The sequence below is a fragment of the Solanum stenotomum genome, chromosome 2 (genome assembly GCF_019186545.1).
Source record: "Solanum stenotomum isolate F172 chromosome 2, ASM1918654v1, whole genome shotgun sequence".
NCBI lineage: Eukaryota > Viridiplantae > Streptophyta > Magnoliopsida > Solanales > Solanaceae > Solanum > Solanum stenotomum.
Genome location: NC_064283.1, coordinates 34,589,113 through 34,599,388, shown reverse-complemented (window position 1 = coordinate 34,599,388; position 10,276 = coordinate 34,589,113). Strand labels below are relative to the sequence as shown.

The 10,276-nt window shown below is 41.7% G+C and overlaps 1 protein-coding gene across 1 annotated transcript; it reads left to right on the top strand.

Moving 5' to 3' along the window:
- The first annotated feature begins 8,832 nt into the window (after positions 1–8,832).
- LOC125855930 (uncharacterized) lies at positions 8,833–9,549 on the top strand. The gene is made up of 2 exons (XM_049535575.1): positions 8,833–8,871; positions 8,992–9,549. Exons 1-2 carry the CDS (start codon positions 8,833–8,835, stop codon positions 9,547–9,549), a joined length of 597 nt encoding a protein of 198 aa, XP_049391532.1.
- Positions 9,550–10,276: the final 727 nt, after the last annotated feature.

Here is a 10,276-nt window from a genome sequence, read left to right as displayed (position 1 = left end):
TTTTGGTTGGATCTTTTTAGGTTTAAGTGGACTTATTTGAACAAGGGCCTATGATCATTTCCAAATTCCTAGACTAGATTATCTTAACAGGACCAACGAGGCTTCTAGATTGGCACATACTACATGAACATACAAAATCTACTCACACACTTGGCACATTGTTTCATTATCGGATTATTGAAGCACTCAGTTCAAGATTTAGCTTAAGTCATGCTACCATATGGGTTCGTTATCATGTCACATGAAGATCCAACACATTCAACTCATTAAACCTATATATCTGGCACATTTCAACATTTTTTAGCAGGTATCAATTTCATGCTCTTATGCCATCATGCATTCATTCTTTCTATCTACTTCTACACCTACAATCCTACACATGCCGGTTCACCATAAAAGTAAAACAGTCCCTTGGGGAAAAAGAACACAGGCAAGAAAACACCAAGGGAGGGTTATGAGTTGGGTTACTCGAACTAAACCCTATCACTCACAACCCATTTACCCCACACCCACAAAAAAGGTGCAATATCCCTCAATGCATAAAAAGAGAAAAATAAAGCATAGGGTGAAGCAAATTGGTGGTGCATATGAGTCTAACACCCATCAAGACGTGGGTAGGTTCGGTTTCTTGGGACCCACTGCATCAGCAGTATGAATGCCATCAGTAGCGCCCTCATCAATAGAGGGAACACCCTCATTAGTGCTCATCGAACCAGATGGGCCAACATCAACTTCACGGGTCTGCTGCTGCCTCCACTCCTCATCGATAATTGACTGCCTCTAGGCGACCTCCAACTATTGTCACTCTTTTTTCTTTGCCCGTCGAGGCTCTTCATTATTGGAAGTATGATCAGAAGAGCGGTGGCGCTTCCCAGCCGCACATGAAGGATCAGGTTGTGGCATAATTTTGCCAAAAAGGGTAGTCATCACCACATCATCAGTCTCAGAACAAGAGCGGTCTCTGGGGCAGTCTCAGCAGGGACTGGAAGCACATCAACATCGGAATGGAGGCTAGCCAACTCTGTCTGGAAAGTGGTGATATCAATGGTAGGGGCAGGCTTATCTAATACTCTCTGCTCGAATGCATCTAGGCACTTGTGGACAGCCTGAATCTTTGTTTCCATCATGTGCTCCATACAAGTTTCAAACTCATGTACAAATCAATGCATCTAGGGACTCATGTGCTACAACAAGGTAGCCATCTAGGTCTCCAACTTTTGGACTTGGGCCAAGGAGACTAAAGTGGACGCTTAAGGGGGAGTGGCTCGGGATGAGTTCGCACCCTGCTCGTGGTGGTGTAAGGGGAAGCCTATGCATCCGTAGGGGTGGGAGGTATGGAAGTGTCATCAGCATATGCCATCGTAACCTGCTCAACCTCTCTAACTAAGTAAACACCCAAGGGAGGAACGACAATTCTGTACCCTGACGTGGGGAAGTGGGATTAGTATAATCCTGGATGAGACCAATATGCACAGTCTTGGTCACCTCGACCAATCTAGCACAGTGTCGTACGACACATCAGACTCTATACACAATCAGAAAATCAATCATAGGAAGGGTATAATCGTAGTCCTCTGGAAGGCCCTCTCATGGATCTCAGTAAGAATGATCTAGGCAAAGTCAACCTCTAATCCCGCCAGTAGTGCAGCAAGCATCACCACCCGGTCCCAAGTAATGACATTGTCTGCCTGTGTGGGGGACAGTCTGGTGCAGATGATGGACCACCAAAATTTGGCCCCAAAACTCAGAGTCGCCTTTCAGATCGGCAACTGTATATTTTGCACCCACTCGGTGCTCTCTCCACCCTTAACAATATGGTGGGCCATCCACCTAAGTAGTGACTCCCTCTGCTTCGAGTCTCTAAAATCATGGCCTTGAATGATCCCAACCTTGTAGTCGTACTCTGTCGTATTGATAGGTAGAGTGTGTGTTGGGCTGTAAATAAAACAGTGGATGGTGGTCTTTGAAATTTCAACTGGTAGGCCCCGCACCATGATAGGTAGAAGAGGTGACTGAGCCAAAGCCTTTGTGCGTGGTGGCAAGGCACTAGTGATGGTGGCAACATATGAGCATAGAACTCTCACACCATCTCCTTGCTATATCTCCATAGACTCTCAGAAATCCAATCGCACTTGTGCTAATGAAATAGAGCATAGATGGAGGGCATTTTTTGGAGGCTCCCTGTCAAAACCCCGCTCCTCAGTAATCGGATGGCTACCTTTTCGTGCTCATTTATTCCTTCGCATCAATGTAAATTTGGTACTGGCCCTCAACACACCACCTATTCCACTCGGTGGCACTAAGAACCAGCTCAACTCTGGTGCTAGGTGGCTCCTGATCATCCCTCGTGCTATTGATATCGGAAAAAAATGTGGAAGTATCGCTCGATTCAGAGCCGAACTGCGAATCGCCTGTAGGTGAAGTCCCTTCCTCAGAATGGGGGGAGTGACCTCGACCTCATCACTCGATGAAATAACCTTTTGGGCATTATTCCTTGTGGTGTGGGGGGGGGCAATAGGGAAGCATCTGGTATTATTCGAGCCATATTTACCCCCACTAGAATCGTCAAGCAGGCATCGAGATGGGGCAACTAATTTTTACTTGCCCTTCCTTGCATACTACGGTACTTGTTTAGATGCCATCGTACATGTGGAAGACTTATTAGTACTTAAAGAAGTCAAAAAGGCATAAGAATTTTTTTTAGAATACCAATTACACCTAAACAAAAAAAATAAAAACATTTTGGTTGTAGCTGTTTCTGTGACCCACGGTGGTTACCTACAGACCGTCGATCAAACAACAGATGTCAATCCCCTCCATAGGTCAGGAAGTCAAATTTATGAGTTTCTAATGTGGAACCACGAATGTGCAGAATGATTCGTCGATCAAACGATGGACCGTAGTCCACACCGTGGTTCCTGACTTAGCAAATATCTGTGTGCAGTTGATTTACGGACCATGACCTACGGTTCGTAGGTTGACCTACGGTCCGTGGGTTGAGGTTTTCTATTAGTGTTGTGTAGGCTTATGTTCCAAATTTCATACAACACATTCAATACATTAATCAACAACTATTTTGAGTCTGAACATGCATTTCAACATATTATGCGGTAGTCTATCGTTCCTAAGTTTTCAATCATTCAAATTACACATTCAATCAAGCAGGTTTTGAAAACCCTAAGTCAAGACACCTACTTAGACATCGAATCCCCTTTATCTAGTTAATTTTAGTAACACACTCCAAACACCATCGTTCCAAAGGTAGTTTTAGGACTAGTTTAAACCAATTTATAATGCAAATTCCTACCCAAGGTCAAGTATAACTTTGTTGATATCAATTTAAACAATGAAACAAATCAAAGTGTTTGTGAGATCGATTACCTTACAAGAAAATCGAAATTGAGTGATTTTGACTTCTTCTTAAGACCCACACAAACTTGGTACCAGACCCGAACTAAAATGAGCTTTTGTGGAGGAAAGGAAGTTAGAAGAAATAATTGAAATAGGGGAGATGGATCTTGGGAGAGATTTGGGGTAAATGGGAGTATAAATGGAGTGGGAGGATTTTATGGATGTAATGGAGGGAGTTTGAGAGGTCTTTCAGAGTGTAGGAATGGTTTGAAACGGTTGAGGAAATGAGAGAAATGGGGTGTTAATTAAAAAAATGAAAGGTTTTATTTTAGTAGAGGTTCAGGTCTGGTGGACTATAACCCTAACATGGACCCACGAAACCCCATCGACGGTTCATGAGTCAATCGACGGTCCATCAATTGGTTCTGTGGATCATGCTGACACTTAGTGAAAATTTAGAGATATACATGGGATCTACAGATACCAACCACTGTCCGTGGATTGACCGACGGACCGTCGTTGGACCCATAAATCACTGCATCAACTTATTTTCTGTAGATTTTTCCTTTTCTTTCATGCACACGTAGCAAACATTAGGACTTCCTTTTTACATTTTCTGGACACTTTCTAGACATGGACCCTATTCTATCTATATCAAGCCAACACTAAAACTAAAAAATTAACAAACATCTGTCTAGAAAACTACAAATTAAGAAAAACTCCCTATATCGAAAAGAAACTCCTATAGTTGGCTAGATTGTACATCTTTGGTTGCCTACCCAGAAGCGCTTGATTTAACGTCGTGGCACGATGCAGACACCTTGATTACTGAGACTTCATCAAGACCACATTGTTCTATCACCTCATTGACACTCTCAAATTTCCCATGTAGATCTTTATTCTTTGACCGTTCACCTTGAACTTTGTTCCATCCTTGTTCTCTAGTTTAACCGCTCCATGTGGAAACACTTGGGTTATTGTGAAAGGTCTGGTCCACTTTAACTTGAGTTTTCCAGGAAATAAGTGCAACCTTAAGTTAAATAGTAGCACCTGATCACCGGAAGCAAATTCACACTTTTCGATCTTCTGATCATTGTACCTCTTCATCTTCTCTTTGTATAAGGTGGAACTTTCATATTCTTTTAGGCAAAGCTCATCAAGCTCATTCATCTAATTCATTCTTTTAATTGATGCGGCGCCCTAATCCAAATTCAACTTCTTTAGTGCCCACATCGCTTTATTCTCTAGCTGTACAAGCAAACAACAAGACTTTCCATACACAAGTTGGTAGAGGGACATACCTATGGGAGTTTTTATTGCAGTGCGATAAGCCCAATGAGCATCATCAAGTCTTCTTGACCAGTCAGTTATGTCGGCATTTATGGTCTTCACAGGAATTTGTTTTATATCGCCATTTGACACTTCAACTTGCCCACTCGATCGCAGATGTTACGGGGTTGCTATGCTGTGGCGAACACCATACTTCTCAAGCAACGTCTTGAAAAATTTATTACAAAAGTGAGAACCTCCATCGCTTATGATTGCCCTTGGTGTACCAAATCTGGAGAAGATACTTTTTTCAGGAATGCGGTGACACTTTTTCCTTCATTGTTTGAAAGCGTGCCTGCTTTCACCCATTTCGATACATAGTCAACCGCCACAAGAATGTACTTCATCCCATTCGAACTCACAAATATACCCAAGACCCTCAACATCAAAAAGCTCAATCACCAGTATTGGGTTTATTGGTAGTTCTTGCTTTTTCAAAATTCTTCCCTCACACTGGCAGCGATCACAAGACTTGGCGAAATCATGAGAATCTTGGTGGATGGTAGGCCAGTAATAACCACACTACAAAATCATATGGGCAGTTCGGATACCAGTATGGTGCCCACCAACAGAGGATGAATGGAACATCTCCAGTATATTCATCATCTCAACCTCGAGCACACAGCGACAAATAAGAAACAAGTAAGGCTCACCCCAAAAGAATTTCTTCACATCAGACAAACACTTTTTCCTTCGGTGAAATGACAAATCTGACGGAACCAAATAACTTGCCAAATAGTTAGCAAAATCTATTAACCAAGGGATAAGATCATAAGAAGAAGTCAATACATGTTCATGAGGGAACGCATCATTAATCTCAATTCCATCCTCTAGCTTGATCATAACTTTCTCCTCTAATCTTAACAAGTTATCAGCAACCTGATTTTCTATTACCTTTCTATCCTTTACCTCAAAATTGAACTCTTGCAGTAGGAGCACTCATCTAATAAACCTTGGTTTTGCATTCTTATTAGCCATTAGATACCTCAATGCAGAATGGTCAGTATGTACTATGACCTTAGTACCAAGCAAGTAGGATCTAAATTTCTCAAATGCAAAAACCACAGCAAGGAGTTCCTGTTTAGTCACAATATAGTTCTTTTGAGCCCCATTCAAAGCTTTGCTAGCATAGTAAATCGGATGAAGAATCTTCTCTCGCCTCTGTCCTAATACCACACCAAGCACCACCCCACTTGCATCAGACATCACTTCAAATGGACGCCCCCAATCTTGTGAAATAATTATAGGTGTCAAAGTTAAATTTTCCTTCAACTCTCCAAATGCTCTGAGACAAGCATCATCAAAATCAAACTTACACCCTTTTTCAAGTAGCTTGCACAATGGGTGTGCAATTTTAGAGAAATATTTTTTGAACCTCTGATAGAAACCTTCATGCCCAAGAAAACTTCGAACACCTTTAACCGAGATGGGTGGTGGAAGCTTTTCAATTACCTCAACTTTAGCTCGGTCAACATCAATACCTTTCTGCGAAATCCGATGACCCAGAACTAAACCCTATTTCACCATAAAGTGGCACTTTTCCCAGTTGTGCACAAGATTGCACTCTTCATACCATTTTAGTACCTCAGCCAAATGTGTCAAATAATCATCAAATGAGTCACCTACCACAGAGAAATGATGCATAAATACCTCTATCGTGTCCTCTACCATATCTGAAAGTATCGATATCATACAATGCGTGAAGGTCGCTGGAACATTACATAACCCAAATGGCATTCTTTTGAAGGAGAAAGTCCTATAAGGACAAGTGAATGTGGTCTTCTCTTGGTCTTTCAGAGTTATGGAGATTTGATTGTAGCTAGAATACCCATCTAGAAAAAATAACAACCCTAACCAGCGAGACGATCTAGCATGTGATCCATGAACGACATTAAGAAATGATCTTCTAAGTCCATGCATTTAACTTGCAGCAATCCATACACACTCTCCAACCAGTCCCCGACTTCGTAGGTACAAGCTCATTTTTAGCATTGGGAACCACAATGATTCCTCCTTTCTTTGGCAAACACTGAACTGGGCAAACCCAACTACTATCAGCAAAGGGATATATAACTCCAACATTTAACCACTTAATGATCTCCTTTGTGATAGCCTCTTCCATAGGGGCTTACTGTCCGGCAGGAGTTGGATTTTGTGAGAATAAATGCCTGGTGGAATCCTAATAATGTCTGCAATAGTCCATCATATAGCCCTCATAAACCGTTTCAACACCGATATCAAAGCCTATATTTGCACTTCACTCAATTCAGCAGCAATAATAACGGGCAAGGTGCTATTTTGTCCCAATAATACATACCTCATGTGAGATATAAGAACCTTAAGTTCCAGTTTTTGAGGCTTATCTACAGACGGTTTTGCAGGTGGGGTGTCTCAATTCTTCATGTCTAATTCCAACAGTTTTGGTTTGAAACAGAACTCGAACCTATCAAGTGCAGCAACTAGCTCATCATAGTCATCAACACTATCTCTATCAAAATTCATCATTACCGCTGCTAGTGCATCAACACCTAACCTCTTTTCAATAGACACCTTAGATTCTCCCTCCATAATATGATTTACCACCAGTACCGACTTAAGATTACTTTCATGCTTCATAGACCTACAGATGTTAAAAGTTACCTCCTCATTGTTTAATCGAATCAAATCTTCCCTATCTCCATATCGACCAAGGCACGCCCAGTTGCAAGAAATGGTCTCCCTAAGATGATGTAAACCTCAAAATCAACCTCACAATCAAGTGTCACAAAGTCTGTCAGAAAGATAAACGACTCCACTTTTACAAGGATATCTTAGAGCACTCCAATAGGCCTCTTCACAGTTCTATCAGCCATAAGTAAATGCATTGCAATCATCTTTGGAGCTCCTAAACCAAACTTCTTATAAATGGACAATGGCATAAAATTAGTGTTGCCACCTAAATCACACAGAGCTTTCACAAAGTGTAAAATCCCAATGGTACAAGGAATAGTGAAAGCTCCAGGATCCTCTTTATTTTGCACAAGTGACCTAGTAGCAATAGCACTTCAATGTTGCAACTTCTCTTCATTCTGGCGACCCTCTTTTTGGTCACCAAGTCTTTCATCAATTTTGCATACCGAGGCATTTGCTCCAAAGTTTCTATCAACGGGACATTTATGGATAGTTTCTTCAATGTAGCTATGAACCTATGATATCTTCCCCCTTCAGTCTTTTCACCAATCTCTGTTGAAATGGAGGTGGAGGTCTAGTCATGGGAACAACATTTTGGGTCACCTCAACTTTCTTCTCTGTATCAACCTTTCTAGTTTCAGTAACCTCATTTTCATCCCTATCTTTTTATATCACTATTTCAGCCTCTGACGGCATAGGAGATCAATAGTCTGCTTTCATCCGCGAGTAGTGACTGCCAAACAATGCCATTATTTTTCAGAAATGTGCTAGGTTGGCATGTATATTGTGTGTTTACGGTATTTTTGATGCATTTCACTTAGAATTTGTATTTGTCTTGAGCTATTTTATTATTATATATAATTTTTTTATGTATTCTTTTCAGGAAATTGGTTTTGAAGCAGTTGAGAAAAAATAGGACTATAATTGGCAGGAGCAACCAACGAAGCCAACCATAGACCAAAGGTCCGGTGATGGCCCGTAGGTGGTGCAGCATAGGTGAAGTTTAGGGAAATCTGACCAGGTGTGGAACAACGGAAGCCAATAATAGATTTTAGGTCGAGTGATGACCCGTCCTGCACATCCATCGATGAGATCAGAGATATAGAGTTACAGTACCTGAAATATGGAGGCGACCAACAGACTGTAGGTCGAACCACGATCCGTAAGTCATGCCGTTAGTCGAAACCACGTCCTGGATCAATTTTCCTTATTTTTGTTTCCTAGTTGGTTTAGGATTTAAAACTCTATAAATATGAGTTGTATTTTCTATTTTTGAGGTTAGACATTATTGTATACTCTTATTTGTTGGTTTTTTTGGAATTATTTTGTAAAATCTTAGCAATTCAATTTAGGAAAGTTGGTTTCTGCAATTATAAGACTCAGATAGATTACTTACTCCTTAGGAAGGGTGATAGAGGCCTTTTTACGGACTGCAATGTTATCCCAAGTGAAAATTTTACTACCCAACACAAGCTTTAGGGGATGGACCTGGAAATTAAGATGGATAGGAGGAAGAAGATTGTATCTGATCGACTGAGGATTAAATGGGGTGGCTAAACCCCTGCCCTTTCTCGAGAGATGGGTGAGAAGTTGAGTGGAATGGGGGCTTGGAGTGGTAGCGGGGATGCGGACACCATGTAGAATATAGCAGCTAGTTGCATTAGGGAAGTTGCTTCAAAGGTTTTGGGGGTATCAAAGGGTAAATTTGGAGTCCATAAAGGAGATTGGTGGTGGAATGGGGAAGTCCAAGGCAAAGTGGAAGCGAAGAAGGCTGCATACACAAAATTGGTGGAGTGGGTAGACGAGGAAGAGAAGCAGACGCTTAAGAAATTTTATAAGACGACAAAGACAGAAGCTAAGTTAGCAGTTACGAAGGCTAAGACAGCAGCTTTCGAACGCTTATATATCGAGCTAGGGTACAAAGGTGAGGATAAGAAATTGTATAGGCTCGCAAAAGCAAGAGAGAGAAAGGCTCGCGACTTGGATCAAGTGAAGTGTATCAATGATGAGGAAGGAAAAGTATTGGTGGATGAGATCTCCATCAACAAAAGATGGCGAAGATACTTTCACAAACTTTTAAATGAAAAGGGGGCGGAGACATTGTGTTGGGTGATTTGGGGCACTCTGAAAGACTTCGAGACTTTGGGTATTGTAGGTGTTTTAGGATCGAGGAGGTTATACGTGCTATTAGTAGGATGAGCAGGGGAAGAGCAACCGGACCCGATAAGATTCTGGTGGATTTTTAGAAGAGCGCGGACAAGGCAGGTATAAAGTGGTTAACTTGGCTGTTTAATGTTATTTTTAAGACAACAAAGATGCCCGATGAATGGAGGTGGAGTACAATGGTTCCGTTGTACAAAAACAAGGGTGATATCCAGAACTGTAACAGCTACAGGGGTATCAAATTGCTAAGCCATACTATGAAGATTTGGGAGAGAATGGTGGAGTTGAGGGTGAGAAGAGGGGTGTCCATTTCTGAGAATCAGTTTGGATTCATGCCGGGACGATCGACTACCGAAGCCATTCATCTTATGCGAAGACTGGTAGAAAAATATAGAGAAAGGAAGAGAGACATACATATGGTGTTCATTGACCTTGGAAAGGCCTATGACAAAGTACCAAGGAATGTGCTCTGGAGGTGCTTGGAGGATAAAGGTGTCTCAATGATTTATATTAGGGCGATAAAGGACATGTACGGTGGAGCCAAGACTCGGGTTAGAACGGTTGGAGGTAACTCGAAACATTTCCCAATTGAGATGGGGCTGCACCAAGGATCAGTCCTTAGCCCTTCTCTATTTACTTTGGTGATAGATGAGTTGACGCGGTCTATTCAGGAGAAGGTCCCATGGTGTATGTTACTTGCGGATGACATAGTACTGATTGATGAGACGCGGGACAGAGTTAATGCGATGTTGGAGGTGTGGAG

Bases quoted from the DNA above. Each gene is read 5' to 3' on its own strand.
- LOC125855930 (XM_049535575.1), top strand. From the start codon at position 8,833: ATGGACCTGGAAATTAAGATGGATAGGAGGAAGAAGATT. The intron at 8,872-8,991 runs GTATCTGATCGA...GACACCATGTAG, and splicing joins TGGATAGGAGGAAGAAGATT to AATATAGCAGCTAGTTGCAT.